The sequence below is a fragment of the Xenopus laevis genome, chromosome 9_10S (assembly GCF_017654675.1).
Source record: "Xenopus laevis strain J_2021 chromosome 9_10S, Xenopus_laevis_v10.1, whole genome shotgun sequence".
Taxonomy (NCBI): domain Eukaryota; kingdom Metazoa; phylum Chordata; class Amphibia; order Anura; family Pipidae; genus Xenopus; species Xenopus laevis.
In genome coordinates, this window is record NC_054388.1 from 80,493,298 (window position 1) to 80,510,454 (window position 17,157).

Here is a 17,157-nt window from a genome sequence, read left to right on the forward strand (position 1 = left end):
GCTTAAATTCGCTAGTGTTACTTCGCACCCTTACGCCTGGCAAATTTGCTCATTTTTCAGAACGCTACCTTTTACGCCAGACTTCCTTCGCCACCTCAAACCAGGCGAAGTGCAATAGAGTAGATAGGGATTGCTTCAAAAAAAGTTAAAAAAATTTCTAAGTCTCAAAAAACGCTGGCGTTTTTTCATTTTTTATGGGTGATAGGCTGAAAAAGATCGAAAATTTTTTTGGGGCTACCCTCCTTCACCCCTACATTTCCTAACTCATGGCAACTTAACTATACAGTAGGCACATGTGTAGGGCAAAATAAAAATTGTATTTGCTGTTTTGAAGGTTTCCCAGGCTTGTGTAGTGCTGCTACATATACCTCCATTGTAACTTGAATTTGTCGCGTATGCAAATTAACCATCGCTAGCGTAACTTTGCTTTGCTTGGCGAATTAACGCTAGCGCAACTATGCAACCTTACGCTTCCCCTGAGCGCAACTTCGGATTTTAGTGAATTTGCGTAGCGCTGGCGAAAATACGCCTGGCGAAGCACGGCGAAGCGGACGCTGGCGCAATAACGAATCTTAGTGAATGTCCCACGTGGTGTTTTGTAGCTCAAATCACCCCATGTGCTATTGCCTCTAACCTGGCTATTAATCTTGTACAGTATATACATGGATAAGGGGTATTTCCTAGCAGCTTACATAAGTACATAAGTACAAAACCTCTCCACTCACTGAAACGCATATTATCCCTAATCATAAACAGTGCACAAAAAAAATAACCTTTACATCAAAACTGCTCATGGTTGTAAAAAAGGCAATATAAAAGGTGGGCCTTGATTTTACAATGCATAGAATTATTTCTAAGAAACAGGAATAATGGGATAAGAAATTCCATGCATGCATAATAGCTCCTCGGTTGGCTATAAAGGTCATCCTCTACTCTAAATTTAATATCTAACGCAAGAATATATACACAAGGAAAAATCCCATAGTAGCTGTTAATGTTCGATTGCTTTATATCCTTCCTAATATGAGAGGCAGTGGTGCCCTGCCATCAATTATTGTAATGCTGTGAAAAATCTGATGAATAAATTGAGACTAATGAAATAAATGTTTATATCTAGTCGATAAAGCGCAGATTTGGTAAAGCATGAAGTGTTTTACACATTAACTGATTCAGCTGAAGAAGAATAAAGTATGCATTGCTGTGCATTATGCCATTAGGTTTTTCTGAAACTGAAGTGGTTAACAGTATTTTTTTTAAATGTAAGCATTAATTCAGCTCATAAATGCCACCTACAATACGAAGAGTAGAAACACATTATTATTAAAATGAGCAGTACTTGTTAAATGGAACCTGTTTCATCTATCTTAAGCTGTCCCCTGATACCTTGCATAATACACACACTGAAATATTGCTGGATTAAAAGAAGGTCCAGTCCCGCCTTTCTACTCTCCATTTAAATGAGATTGCATTGTTCATTCAAATAAATCTTATCCTTCTCATTTATCACAGATTCTGCTCAATGAAGAATCATTTCATTTCATGGGCCCTCTCCCCTAAGTGTATTCTTTATGTATCTATTGTTTGCCTTGTCAGCTGTTAACATCTTAATAAACCCAGTTGGGTGGTAATGGATAGGGGTATGTGGAAGGCAGAATAAATGCTTCTGGCATTGTCTAAATGACTTAACCCATGAAGTACCAGACAGGTGTAAGGCGCCCTGGGAAACCGGCGCGTATACCTTCAGACGCACCGGTCCCTGGGTGCCTCTGGCCGCAAGTAAGGTTAGGCTTGCATGTGCAAAGGCAGCATTGACGTGCGCAATGTCGGTGCGGGATGATGTCGGCGGACGCAGTGACGTCATGCATGGTGCCAAATTCAAAATAAAACAAGCACTTTTGGCTTGTATTAAGTGCCCAAGCTGGCTCTCAGTTCCAGGCTGCAGGTAAAGCCTTTATCTATTGCATCTACTCAGGGCCGGATTTGCCCTGAGGGTGCCCGGAAGCCGGCGTCCTCCGCCGCCCCCTCCCTCTCTAAAGATAGCATGCATGTGCATCCTCTTAGCTTGGTTTTGGAGCACTAGCCATTTGGCGCTAGTGCTCCGGCAAGAAAACTGCTTGTGTCGCAAATCTGGGCCTGGATCTACTGGATTTTCGACCCTTTTGCCTGTCTTTTGACCTCCGAACCCTGCTGCTTGCATTTTGACCCTACACCTGTCCACGACTTGTCTCTGCCTGATCCTTTTTGTACCTTGACTCCAGAAACCTTGGCAGTGTTTGAGGATCCCCGCCTATTCTGCAGCAGAAAGTTCCAGGGCCCCAGTTTAGGAGAAGGAACACGAAGCTTAATGTTCTTAGTGGACAGCCATACAGAATCACCAACATTAAAACAAGGAACAGACTTGCAACGTTTATCAGCTGCCTTCTTTTGACAGACCAAGGATTTATCAAGGGTCTTATGAGCAGATGACCAAATGGAGTTAAAGTCTCGTACCGCAACTTCAGCCGCGGGAACGTCTACTCTGAGTACAGAAGGTGGAAGAGAATGAAGATTTCCAACTCCTTCCATGTCTCTCTCCTCAAACCTGTGATCAACAACGCTTTTTCTTCCAATTGTTCTTCCCCTTCTCCTATCCTGGTCGATGGGTATCAAGAATTTGAGGCCCAGGAGATCATTGACTCTCGCAGATTTAGAAGTAACATTCAATACCTCATTCATTGAATTTGGTCCTGTGGAGAGGTGTTGGGTTGCTGCCAAGGACACTCATGCCCCTCGATTAGTTAAGTTGTTTCATAAAAAAAATTCCAGAAAAGCCTTGGAAGCACCCAGTGGGTGCTCCTGAGAGGAGGGGTACTGTAAGGCGCCCTGCGAGACTGGCATGCATTCTTCAGATGCGCCGGACCCCAGGTGCCTCTGGCCATAAGTAATGTTAGGTGCGCATTCGCAAAGGCAGCATTGATGTGCATGCTCAATGGTGTTGCATCATGACCTCGGCGGACGCAGTGACGTCATGCATGTCGCCATATTCAAAAAATAATAGGCACTTTTGGCTTGTATCGAGTGTCCAAGTTGGCTCTCAGATCCTGACTGCAGCTAAAGCCTTAATCTTAGTCTTCTGACCTCCGAACCCTGCTGCCTGCATTTTGACTCTACACCTGTCCACGACTTGTCTCTTCCTGATCCTTTTTGTACCTTGACTCTAGATACCTTGGCAATGTTAGAGGATCCCCGCCTATTCCACAACAGAATGTTCCGGGGCCCCAAAAGAGCGTCGGTGAAAACCGAATTTAGGTGGGGCTCCCCGACTACACCTAAAGAGTATTTTCTGTCAGTCCTTGGGCTCCTAATCCTACAGACCATAACAATGGGTGTATATTTAACTAAACAGAGCCTTTTTTAGAATAAACAAATATCTAAGTGGAAAAAAATTGTGTAAACTGAGTTTATACTCTCTGTATTTTCTCTGAGCTTGGGACTTTGCCTTGGGTGGGCTTACCACACGGGTACCCCAGGACAGGGTTAATATCGATAGCAATTGCTATTTGCCTTTCTTTATTTCTGCATAAAGTTATATTTTGTTTGCAGCACTGGTATGTTTAATTATTGTTTCCTAGTGGGGCCACCTGTAGGTGTATCCCTGGATCCCACTTTGTGGAGGCACTGCCATTGAGATAAATTCCCAGTACCCTTTCAATTTTAATGTACAAAGTCTTGCATTTCACATGTCTATAATTTAATAACAGTGGTCTGGAAATGAAACTCTCATATCAAAAACTCAGTTAGAGACATAAACTAAAAGTTTCTCCCTCAAGGTACTATGAGTAAATTCCACTGTGGTGTAAACCTTATGATGGTCAACTTTATCTTCATTTTGGCCAAAAAGTACAGACCCACCAATAGATAATGGTTGGGAGGGGGGCTCTCACCATACTGGAAAAATCTTTATTTGGTGACATTTTGGCAATCAAAGAGTGACAATTCATATTTACAGACATAACTACTTCATAACAATTCCCACTGAAATAATTTTTTTTGAAAGGACAATTTCCATAAACTGACATTTTTTCTTTAAAAAAAGCTAAACTTACAGTATTTCTTCTCTATTTTATCAAACACTTGTCAGCTCTTTTCTTTTTCCTTCTATTTTCATCTGACATGGCACTATGAACAACAGTATCTCCACCAGCTTTGAATGCAGCCCAGGTATTGTTATGCAATAACTACAAGCACTGAATAAAAACCATAGGGCTAGAGTTAAGAGAAAAAAATATCTCCTAATTAGGAGATTTAAACTTAAATTGCGTTTTCATTTGATAAACTGTCATAAGATTTCTTACTGATTTGAATTTAGCCAAAATTGTGATAAGGGTATTGTCCTACAATCACAATACCAGTGTCTAACACACATACGCAAACTACTGTATAGGGAAAATGTATTAAGATGTAAAAAAAAATGGCAAAACTCAATCGTATAGTCAATTGTACCCTCAGGGCTTTATTTATCAAAATTCGAATTTATGTAATTTTAGGTTTTCTTTTCCAATTTCAAATAAACGAACAATTTATGAAAACACAAATGTTTGCTTATTTATTTAAAATCTCCAATACCTTGAATACATTGTGAGTTTACAAGCTCAAACCCCTCAAATTGAATAAATAATTTATATTTTGCCTAGGACAACTTCCTTTGATTTCCTTTGCAAGCTTTTAGATGCTAAAGTGTTACATTTGAGTTTTTAGAAGTTTTTTTTTTTGGCTTAATAAATACTTTATTTGAGTGTTGAGAAATAAGGCCCTTAATGTCATGTCTCCAGCATAAATTTCATCTACAATTTTTTTTTCAAAACCCTCTGCTGTCCTGTCAGTGTACCTACACAAAACAACTATTTGGTTCAGTTATGCCTCAATCTAATCTTCAGTAGTAAACTCTGAATACTACTGAAAAATTTTTTTTTTCTCTTCTTGTTTTGTTTTTTGTAAAATTCAAATAAAATAATGTTTAAAAAAAAAAGGGGAAAAAAAAAAGGGAAAAAAAAAAAAAATACTTCTATCCTTTGTCAACTGACATTTAGGGGCTATTTATTAAAATCCAAATTTTTTTTTAATATTTTCGTAAAACCACTTTGACCAAACTCCTATCCACAAGTTTACCTTGTTTATCAATACATCAACTCGAAAAAATCTGGTGCAGGAAAAGACTCCATAAAACCGTGAATAAAACTGAATCGTACGATTATTTTCAAATTATTTTTTTGTATTATTGCCTGAAAACCACAATTGTTTTGATTATTGTACGAATACCCAGCACAGATCATGATATCTTACTATTCTTGAGATCAGGAAAACTGCTTGCTCTTTCTAGAGAAATTTTAGGAACATTCTCAGCCAGGGCTATATTATAGTTACTTTTAGTCTGGTGATCTGAAGTGGAAATGTTCCTTGTGAAAAATGTTCCCTACATTATCTCAACCAGCTTCACAATGAAAAGTGTTTCCATAAAACAAGAATTCTGAAATATTATCTACTGACTTGGATATAAACTACAAGCCATTTATGACTGTCTCATAACTGTATGAGACATAACTCTTGACATTTGCACAAGTCCTCCTCATTGCTTTAGTAACTGCTCCTAGTGATGGGCGAATTTATTCGCCAGGCACGAATTTGCGGCGAATTTGCGCGTTTCGCCGCCAGCGAATAAATTCGCGAAACGCCTGCGAAAATTCGCGGCAAAAATTCGCCGGCGTCAAAAAAATTTTTTCAAAAAAACAGGCGCCGGCGCCGTTTCGCGAATTTCGGGTGAAATTCGCGAATTTTTCGGCGAAGCGAAACGGCGCAAATTCGCCCATCACTAACTGCTCCAACTGATTTACACACTACTTGAACATGCCTATGCCTTTCAGAGTTCTGCATCTTCTCACTTTGCTTGTAGACAATATATACAGTAATTTTAAGACCAAAGCCTTGTTTGATACCTTGCTTGTGGGACATCATACCAGCTATTTGAGTTTTCTTCTTAAAGGAACAGTAACACCAAAAAATTTAAGTATTTTAAAGTAAGGAAAATATAACGTTGTGCTGCCCTGCAATGGTAAAACTGGTGTGTTTACAGTACAATAGTTTATATAAACAAGCTGATGTGTAGTTATGGGGGCAGCCATTCCAAAGCTGAAAAAAGGAGAAAAGGCACAGGTTACACAGCAGCTATCAGATAAGCTCTGTAGTATACAATGGTAGGGCCAGGCCAAGCAGAGGGGAGAACAGGGGAGAGTGACAGAAGGTACCTGCACATTGCCCCCCATCATTGCACCCTAGGCAGGTGCCTACCCCTAGTTCCAGCCCTGTGCAATGGGATACTTCTGAGTTTATCTATCTATTGTGTAACCTGTGCTTGAATGGCTGCCCCCATAACTACACAGCAGTTTGTTATATAAACTATTGTACTATAAACACGCCAGTTTTACCAGTGCAGGGAAACACTACATTATATTTTCATTCCTTTAATTTTTTTGATGTTACTGTGAATTTATACTTATTTAGTATTGTTTATCTGAATACAACAAAATGGGGTTGAATTTTTCAACTCAAAGCTTTGAAATAGATTTATGTTTTTCTCATGTATCTAAGAAACCCAGGAGCTTAACTATAGAGGAAGCAGAGCCTGTCGATGCAGGGGGGACCCAGGAGTGTAGAGGGCAAGGTAAGGCCCTAATTCATGAGCATTTGCAATATATTTTGGTAGAGAATGTCAATGTTTTGGGGTCCTAAATTTATTTTGCTGTGGGGCCCAATAACATCTAATTACACCATAAAGAAATCACTTCATAACAGTCTGTGAAAGAAGCCCAGAAAGATTTTGAAAACTCATACATTATATATGTTAGAGCAGTTATTGAAGAGGCCAAATATTGACAGAATTTTGCTCTTTTATTGTCTCTACTTTTGAAGTTTTACCTATGCTAGATCAGGCTGTTTAGGGCTAATGGGTTTTCTCACTATCATTTTTCTCATGCATGACTCAAAGAGAAATTTAATCAATCTGCACAAATAAAATTTGCATTTGCGCATAACACACTTTTAAGGCATGACTGAAGGTGCCATAATCTTTGGTGCAAATATAACCTTTTTACTAAGACATTTTGTTACATTCACTGCCCACAGGTGCAAACTACACAATTCACAGTCTTCCTTCCACTGGCATAAGTGGTCACTAAATAGTTTCCAGATATGCAAAAGCTATATTTCATTCACACAAACTAAACTTTGGTGCACAAAGGCACACATTTTCACATTGTGAATATATTTTCTGTTCAGTTTTTATGCAGTTATACTATCCATTTGCAGTGAACAGGATAACGCTCACATGATCCAGAGTGTAAGGCAAACTAACCAGAATATATAGACCTCAAAATTATACTTTTGCTTAGAACATTTTGTGGTAATCATATATTTCACATAATACGTGTGACCATGCATGCCCCAGCCCTGAAGCAAACTGTTTAGTGTAGCCTCTGATATCAATATACATCAGGTTGGACAGCCATGACCTTTCCATGTCACTCAGTATGACAGCTCAACCGCCAAATGGTTTGGCCTTAGAATTCATGGCCCTTCTGTCCGAGGGAGTAATGTACCCCATTAGAAAATAGGCCATATTAATAGATTTACCGTCCATTAGCCCCACATGTCTCCCATTGTAAAAATAACCTAAATCATGAAACTTGCAAAATAAATATCTGCCAGTAGAAAAAAAAAAATGATATATATATATATATATATATATATATATATATATATATATATATATAATAACATACAAGGAAAAATTGTGCTCACCAATAATTTTTAAACCACTAAGCAGGAGTGCAATAAGGCTGTGACCACAAAATTCATAGAAATACAAGAGGTCCTCTGCACTCAACCCATTATCAATATATTGAACACACTGAGACATTTTGTGCCTTAAGCTACAGGTACTAAAACTGTTTGTCCATATATTGCAATATATTTAAGCTGGTCAACTACATCAAGGACATCTTGTATTTGTATGAATTTTGTGGTCACACCCTTATTGCACCCCTGCTTAATTGTTTGAAAATTATTGGTGAGCACAACTTTCCCTTGTTTTGTTACAGTTTATACAGGAGCAGTGACCAGCCCCATGTTGTAGCTCCCACCCTTTCCATGTTGGGGAGTTTTAACCTTGAAAGCAAGTGACAAGGCACAAAACGTCTAAAATATTTTTATAATGGGTTGAGTACAGAGGACCATATATGTATATGCTATGTTAATGCACACCAATGTTTTGCATACAATGAATCTATTTAATGAATAGCTGATATGGAAAAATTGGACACATTGATTCTGATATCTGCTTGAATGCATGCAAAGTGCCTGACATATTTAAACAACAAAGAAAAATGTGAATCACTCATAAAGAATGTGTGTAGCTTTGCTTGTTCTAAAATAAGAAATGTATTTCATATGACAGCATACAGTTTATATTCTTGCATGATCTTATACTCAATCAACTGTAATAAAGGATTTAGGCGACTTCTGATGTGGTACAATTAAATTGCCACATTATTTGTTATATTTTACAAAAGTATTTCGAGCATTTCTTCTTCTTTTCATGGGTAGGTTTCTCTCCATTATAAAAAGACATGGGCCCAATTCCAGGGAAGTTATTGGGCCCATGTCGTCCCAGTTAAAGTAAATGTATAAATATATTGATCTGAGTGCTATATGTTGGGCTTTATTTTCTTTCTTTGGTTTATTTATTCATATGCATTTCTGGTTCATCAACAGTGCAACATCCCATGTCATGCTCATAGTTGAATGGGACAACAATTATTACAGGTATTGGACCTATTATCCGGAATCATCGGGACCTGGGGCTTTCCGGATAACGGGTCTTTCCGTAATTTGGATCTTTACACCTCAAGACTATTAGAAAATCATGTAAACATTAAATAAACCCAATAGGCTGGTTTTACTTCCAATAAGGATTAATTATATCTTAGTTGGGATTAAGTACAAGCTACTGTTTTATTATTAAAGAGAAAAAGGAAATAATTTTTAACATTTTGGATTATTCGATTATAATGGAGTCTATGGGAGACAGCCTTTCCGTAATTCGGAACTTTCTGGATAACGGGTTTCAGGATAACGGATCCCATACCTGTAGTTTATTGGAGGTATGGGCCCATTTGTAAATTATATTCCTTATAATAAATAAGGTTACTTCTTCAACCATTATTTACACATTATACTTTTTGCACAGTTTGTACATGTGCCTCGATCTGCATGCATCAGGGCACATGCACATGCCATGTCTGCCACCCAGCTCAATTAAAAATAATTATTAAAAGATTTTTTTAAAAAGCTAGATGGGTCCCAGATCACACTGGACCTCTAGACTGTAGTCTAAGTAAGCCTATCCCCTGGTTGTATAAAAACTAGCTTCTTATAATAATAGCATCTGTTAACATTGTGGGAAGTCTTTAATTGCTATTCACAACAAGTTTATTGTTGACAGTTGAAAGTGAATTGGCTCTAAGACATTCTGTGAATGGCATGCTACTGGGCCTAAAATTAATATAAACTTGCATCAGATGAGTATGCACTTCTAATAATTCCTGCTCCATATGCCTTAACCTTCTCGTCGGTACTGCATTTTATCTTTGTCAGTTAGTATTATTTTATATGTATTATTTCAATGTAACTGCCTTCATATTACTCCACCATTAACAATGAATACCTTTCAGCCTACCTTCTCTATAGTCCTGCTAGTCTTCATAGTCCTGCTAGTCTTCATTAACCCAAAATAAATTTTTCAGTAAAAAATCTCTGTCTACTGATGGCATGTCTGATGTCAATTTATACACCATTGTATAAGCTTAACATGTTATTCATATACACTGTATTTTAACATGTGAACATTCTTGGAGCTATAAACCAAGCTAATGCTGTACAGTACACTTTCTTCTGTTGAGTTTATCATTCTGCCTGAGTGCTATTCCAGGGCTGCAATATTACAACTTCTAAACGCAAATCAGTTCACTTACTCCAAAGATTGTGAACAATGAAGCAGGTCCTCTTTCACGAGCTGTAGAGCAGTGGATGGGATCCTGACACGCACTGCAGTCTCGACATTGATGTTTTCTGGCTGCAATGGCTTCCAAAGATCCAACTGGAAAAAAAATCATGCATTGATAAATGGAACAGCAATTCAACAGAAATATTACAGCTTTACAACTGAACCACTTGTTAAACTAGATGACTCCCAGCAATATTAAAAACCTATCTGAAAATATTAATATTAACATATTACTAAACTAAGAATATATATATATAAATATATAATGGACTTCAGAATTGGTTAAGGGAAAATTAAACCTTTTTCCACCATCCAAACTGTAGTGCACTATAAATCCATACATACAGTGCATACACTAGAGCAATTTGCAAGCTCTAGTGAGTATATATATATATATATATATATATATATATATATATATATATATATATATATATATATATATACACACACACACACACACAAGTCCCGAAAGGTGCATACTGTTTACTTAGGAACTGCCCAGGTGCCCGCAATAGTTAAATAGATACTTGTGCGAGAAGTAGCGACACTCACGGGACTTTGTATTGTGCAAAGAAGTTAGATCCTTTATTTGAACACAATGTTTTGATCCATTACTTGGATCTTCATCAGGAGAATACAGGACAAACAACCAGACAACCAGTTAAAAAAGTTAAAAAAAACTTCACTGGTGACTAGTAGGGATACACCGAATCCAGGATTCGGTTCGGGATTCGGCCAGGATTTGGTCTTTTTCAGTAGGATTCGGATTCGGCCGAATCCTTCTGCCCGGCCGAACCAAATCCAAATCCTAATTTGCATATGCAGTGGGAGGGAAATCGCGTGACTTTTTGTTACAAAAGAATGAAGTAAAAAATGTTTTCCCTTTCCACCCCTAATTTGCATATGCAAATTAGGGTTCAGATTCGGTTCAGTATTTGCCTGAATCCAAAATAGTGGATTTGGGGGTTTGGCCGAATCCAAAATAGTGGATTTGGTGCATGTCTAGTGGCTAGTCCCCTACAAGTAAAAGAAAACCCATTGGCGGCCAGGATCCCCCCTACAAGCTAAAAAAAATCAATTGGTGTTCAGGTCCCCTCCAAAAATTTTTTTAAAAAAAGTTAATTGGCGGTCAGGCCCCCCACAAGGTAAAAAAAAATTGGTGCCCCCCCCTTACAAGGAAAAAAAACTATTGGTGGTCAGGGGCCCCATAAAAAATTTGGTGGCAGCTTCGGGGCATCAGCTTTGACTCAGTTTGCGGCTTTGGGTCTTTTTGTGACTTTGGCTCCGTTCGCAGCTTTGGGACTTCAGCACTTCGGGTCATCTGTGCTTCAGAGTCTTCAGCACTTCGGGTTCAGCTTTGTGTCTTCGGCTCCATCGCGGCTTCTAGTCTCCAGAGCTTCAGGTCTTCTGCATTTTGGGTCTTTAATGCTTTGGGTCTTCCGCATGCTGTCAATGGGGGCCCGGCTAATTCCGAAAGTGCAGCACCATTTTGTAGCAGATCATAGTAGTGGAGCACAGCATATCACTACTATCACCTTTCATTGCATCTCTGGCTAATTTTTACTCTGTTTTTGGCTTTGTCACTATAAATCTCAATTAGAGAAAACAAAGTTCAGGCTTAATGTTGTTATATATTTAAACTGTAAACTGTACTGTAACCAAAAATAAGCAAGCACCAGTGATTATTAATATAATTTGTATGGAAAAATGTGTGGGGGAAACACGATATATTGTCATGTGGAAGGATTATAACATTACCACCATTACCACTCTTTGTATTAATGTGTGGTTCCCATGGAAGCATAGAATCATGCTTAATAAGTATCCCCATATATATTGCACAACTTTATTAAATGCCAGTGTCAAAAAAAGTGTCATAAAAAAATGTATATTTCTGATGACCACTTACCAGCCTGGACTGAAGAATATTCTGCAAGCATTGGACTTGTTTCTCATTTTGTGGGGTAATCTCTAAAATGCTGACCCTAAAAGTAAAGAAAAAGTTACATACCACTAGGCACTGCACCATACACTATGGGGCAGATTCATCAAGGGTCGGATTTCAACTTCATGAGCGTTTGTAAAAATTCCCATAAACTCCCATGAACTCAACATTTTTAAGGAAGGCTCCAAATTGATCCCAGGACTTCCCCATAGGCTAAAACAGCAATTTGGCAGGTTTAAGGTATTGGATAGTCCAATTAGAATTCTTAAAGGTCAAGTACATGATAAATTGTGTAAATGTAATTTGAATTTCTTTTAAAAACTCTCATTGAATTTTAACTATTCCCTAGTCGAATTCCACTAAAAAAACTCAAAAATTTTAATTCGAATTGAAAATCCAAATTTTCACTTCCACCCTTGATAAATCTGCCTATGTTTTAGTTTCTTTGTCATCTTTTATTACCATTGAAGAAAATTTGACAAATTGTTTGGATTCAAGTAATTTTCCATATGAATTAATTTATGATGAGTGTGATGCGGTTAGCAATGCAAACTAAGTCTTAAAATGTAGTTAGTAAGGTCTCTAGCTCCAAGGTAACTAAATAGGTATCTGATTATATGATAGGCCTGGTCCTTGGTATCCATCTTTTTAATAACCTAACCTGTGCAGTCACATTGGTGTGCTTATAAGGGGAGTAAATTCAAAGTTGTCATTTCATAAAATATTTAGTTATGAAAGACATTTTTTTTGTGTAACTAATAAGGTTTCTTTGAGGAAGGTATGTCTTCAGGAGAGGGCATCCCTTGGCCATTTTGGCACTGTGAAGGTAAGTTCAGGCTGCAAAGGACAATTGCATTGACCCATTCTAATAGTACAGGAATAGGATCCCTATCTGGAAACCCACTATCACTAAGCTCTAAATTAAAGTAAGAACATCTCTTGTAGACTACATTTTAAGGAAATCATTTTTTAAATTAGTTTATTTTTTTCTATAATAATAAAACAGTACACCTTGTACTTGATGGTAACTAAGCTACATGTTGGAGACTAAACTATCCTGTTGGGTTCTTTTAATGTTTAAATGGTTTAAGCAGACTTAAGTTATGGACATCCAAATGATGGAAAGATCCCTTATCTGGAAAACCCCAGGTCCCAAGCATTCTGGATAATACATCCTATATCTGTATTGTAAATAAAGTCTACTGAAATGGCTTAGAGATACAAGTCTTACAAAATCAGGCTATAGGTTATCATAAAAAAAATGGAATTCATAAAGAAATTGGTATTTCAAGGTTTTTGGGCAATTGTTAAAGGCACAAAATGAAAATACCAAATGTATTAAGATACCAAAGCTGCCAAAATAGGGATGTTTCCAGTCTGAATGCATTTAAACATTTTGTGGTAAAGTATAAATAACTGAATGGTCATGCCTGACTTTCAATAAAAACAATTAAAAAAAAAAAAAAAACTGCATGGTAAATCAAAAAAGAATTAAAAATGTTACTGAAATCCATGTAAATGTGATAATTTTTTCAAATATCAACAACATTCATTTTGATGATAATTTCACCTTGGAATGAATTTCAACTTTAGATCATAAATGAGATTTTGTTTGGAAAATAGATTTTATTGGAATTTTAATTGAAAAGCATGACAACGGAAATAAGAAAAACAATACATTGAAAAAACAATTTCAAATCTATAAATGTAAAGGAAATTAAATACTTTGGGAAAATGACAAAATATTAAAAATAGGATGATTTGGGATATTTCGCATGATTTTCCAGCTAGAATGGTCCATAAACCATGACCACTATGTATTTATTTTATTACTGCATCAACACATACAGAAACAAGGAAGCTGTGCTTTTCATGATGCTGTTCATTTTACTTGCTCTGCAATACTGCAAGGCTCTTTGGAAGTTAAAGCCTAAAAGTAAAATATAAGGGGCTCCTCCCCTCTTAGATGCTGACATTAATGAATCCTTTATGAATACATTCATGCTTTGCTCATTTAATAGCTCTAATGACCTTGAAAAATTCTGCATGGTTCCTTTTCATCTCTGCTCACATCTTAAATTCTCAGACACAGTAATCTCTGCTCAGATCAATATTTAAAAAAAAGAGAGGCACTCTTTACCCTCTGAGGGAACAATTAACATGCTTAATACTGAACTAAAGTTTAGCAATGAATCTGTGGGATATGCCGGAGAGAATACAGTTTAAGTGGTCTCTACAAATCAGAGACTTTATAACATTTGTTGGAAGATTCTTGAAAATATAGAAAAATGCATCTGTTTAACACAGTTACAACCTAATGACTACATTCCCAGCTCAGTTACCCCATTTTGATAAAAAAAAATTTCTCTGCTTTCACTGCTGCACATTTGCCCATTGCCTTTGTGATAACACCTACTCTTACAGATAGATGGTGATTTTTGTGTTAGGGAGGTTAGTTAAAGACATTTTAACACAAATCCCTTCATAGTATCCGAGCTCCAGATCCATGAATGATAAACCACCCCCTGCATGACAGAATACGTGCAATGGCAGTTTCAGGTTAAATACCTTGCAGGGTAAATTTAATTGTAATTACTATATCCTATAGTATATAATACACCAGAATGCCTGATAAGGTATATACAGTGCCAATTTCTTGCATTCCAGAACTCATAGCAGGATAGAGGCAATTGCATAAATATATATATATATATATATATATATATATCTATATCTATATCTATATCTATATCTATATCTATATCTATATATATATATATATATATATATATATATATATATATATAATGCCCCCAGAACCCAAGGTAGTATATACTGTACAGTTGCAGTTTATTTATAACAACCCCAAAACACATGGCAAAATGCATATGACAAGATCAGGGGCGCTGTACCAATGAGGAGAGTTGAAAGACTCAACTTAGGTGGCTGTGCCGAGCAGGTTACCAGGGGCAGCAAAAAAAACAGACATTCAGCTTTTCTAGCGCAATTGCACTCTCTGTCCTAGCGATGCGCCCCCCAGAACCCCTGCCATGTAGGAAAGGTTAAGCAATAGGGGTGGCTCGGGCAGCTCCTGTATCAGAATTGACGCTGGATTAGATAAATAGTGTGCCAATTTTATACATGCAAGAAGTGCCAATTCCATTTGTAATGATCCTGGAAATGTCAATTTCATGTATAATACCCCAGGGAACACATGGCAGCATAAATGCAGTGTCAATTCCATTTGTAATGCCCCTGGAAATGTCAGTTTCATATATAATACCCCCTATACATGGCAGGATAAATGCAGTACCAACTAAATGCATAATACCCCCATCCTGTTCAAAATTCATTAGTATTGGTTTGGGGTGGCTGATAGATATTATTGACGGTTATATTGGGAAATAGAGATATTGCATCTTTAAATATGTTTTACATTCTCTATAAAATACCCAGGGACCCTGTCTATCCACCAGGTTGTCCCATGGCTTGATGGACAAAGTAATTACTGCATTGGTGTCTGAAAAAAAACATAGTATAATTATATAAATACATAAACATAATTGTATTAATAAAGGCTTGAGGCTAGAACCAATACCACCTGATGTAATACTAGCAAGCTTAGATGTAACCAACCTTTACTGTATATATAAACGCCCCATGATAGGGGCAAGAAGGCCATTTGGAATGTAAACGGTATAGAAAGGATGATTTTTTCTGGGTTTGCATTCTTTAAAACTATAAAACAATTATTTTCCTTTTAATGATTATTACCTACAATAGAATACCATAATTATAATGAGAATCTCCTACAATACACACGGGTTGGCACAGGCTCCAATATTGGGGCAAATTCACTAAGCGCCGAAGCGCCTAACACTAGCGTGAATTCGCCAGCATTGGGCATTTTCGTTACTTCGCAGATTCACTAACGGACGCTGGCGTAACTTAGCTAGTGTTACTTCGCACCCTTACGCCTGGCGAATTTGCGCAACGTACGTAACTACGCAAATTCACTAACGCGCGCATTGTTCTGAATGCTACCTTTTACGCTAGACTTCCTTCGCCACCTCAGACCAGTCGAAGCACAATAGAGTAGATAGGGATTGCTTCAAAAAAAGTTACAAATTTTTCTAAGTCCCAAAAAACGCTGGCATTTTTTCTTTATTATGGGTGATGGGCTGAAAAAGATCGAAAAATTTTTTGGGGGCGCCCCTCCTTCCCCCCTACATTTCCTAACTCATGGCAACTTAACTATACAGTGGGCACATGTGTAGGGCAAAATAAACATTTTATAAGATGTTTTGAAGGTTTCCCAGGCTTGTGTAGTTCTGCTACATATACCTCCATTGTACGTAACTTGAATTTGGCGCCGTATGCAAATTAACCATAGCTAGCGTAACTTCGCTTTGCTTGGCGAATTAACGCTAGTGCAACTTTGAAACCTTACGCTACCCCTGAGCGCAACTTCGGATTTTAGTGAATTTGCGGAGTGCTGGCAGAAATACGCCTTGCGAAGTGCGCTGAAGCGCGGCAAAGCGGATGCCAGCGCAACTACGATTCTTAGTGAATGTCCCATATTGCCTCATCCAACAGCATGGGATTATTTACTAAACTAAGAACATTTTTTTTCCTTAAAGTTTCCTTAATACCACTCTGACCAAACTTCTGTACGTTTTTTATATCAATAATTTTTACTGAAAAAATCAGTGTGAAGAAACTGCAACTTTTTCGGAATTCACGTCTGAAAACTATGACTTTTTTTGTATTATCGCCTGAAAATCACGAAATCTTTGGATTATTGAATGAAACCCAGTGCAAATCAGGATGTCCTCCAGTTGTAAACAGGACATCTGCCATTGACTTCTACATAAACTCGGCAGATTTGAGTCCTTTTTTATTCTGACACCAACGGGCTTTAATAAATCATGAAATATTCAAGTTTTACCCTTTAAAATTTCGACCAGAACATTTTTGATTTAATAAATAACCTCCTAGATGTGCATTTGAAGATGAGCACACCTATTCAGATAAATATATTTTAAAACTATATAAATATTATATTAAGCCTGGCAGAGATTCTGCAATAATGTGATCAACTTCTGGGGATGAG

At 37.3% G+C, this 17,157-nt stretch overlaps 1 protein-coding gene across 1 annotated transcript in view; it reads right to left on the minus strand.

Moving 5' to 3' along the window:
* LOC108703065 (carboxypeptidase O) overlaps window positions 1-17,157 on the minus strand; it is a 39,788-nt gene that overhangs the window by 18,037 nt on the left and 4,594 nt on the right. Inside the window, 2 exon segments of the mRNA XM_018239017.2 lie at window positions 10,065-10,189; window positions 12,009-12,084. Coding sequence (XP_018094506.2) covers window positions 10,065-10,189; window positions 12,009-12,084 — 201 coding nt within the window.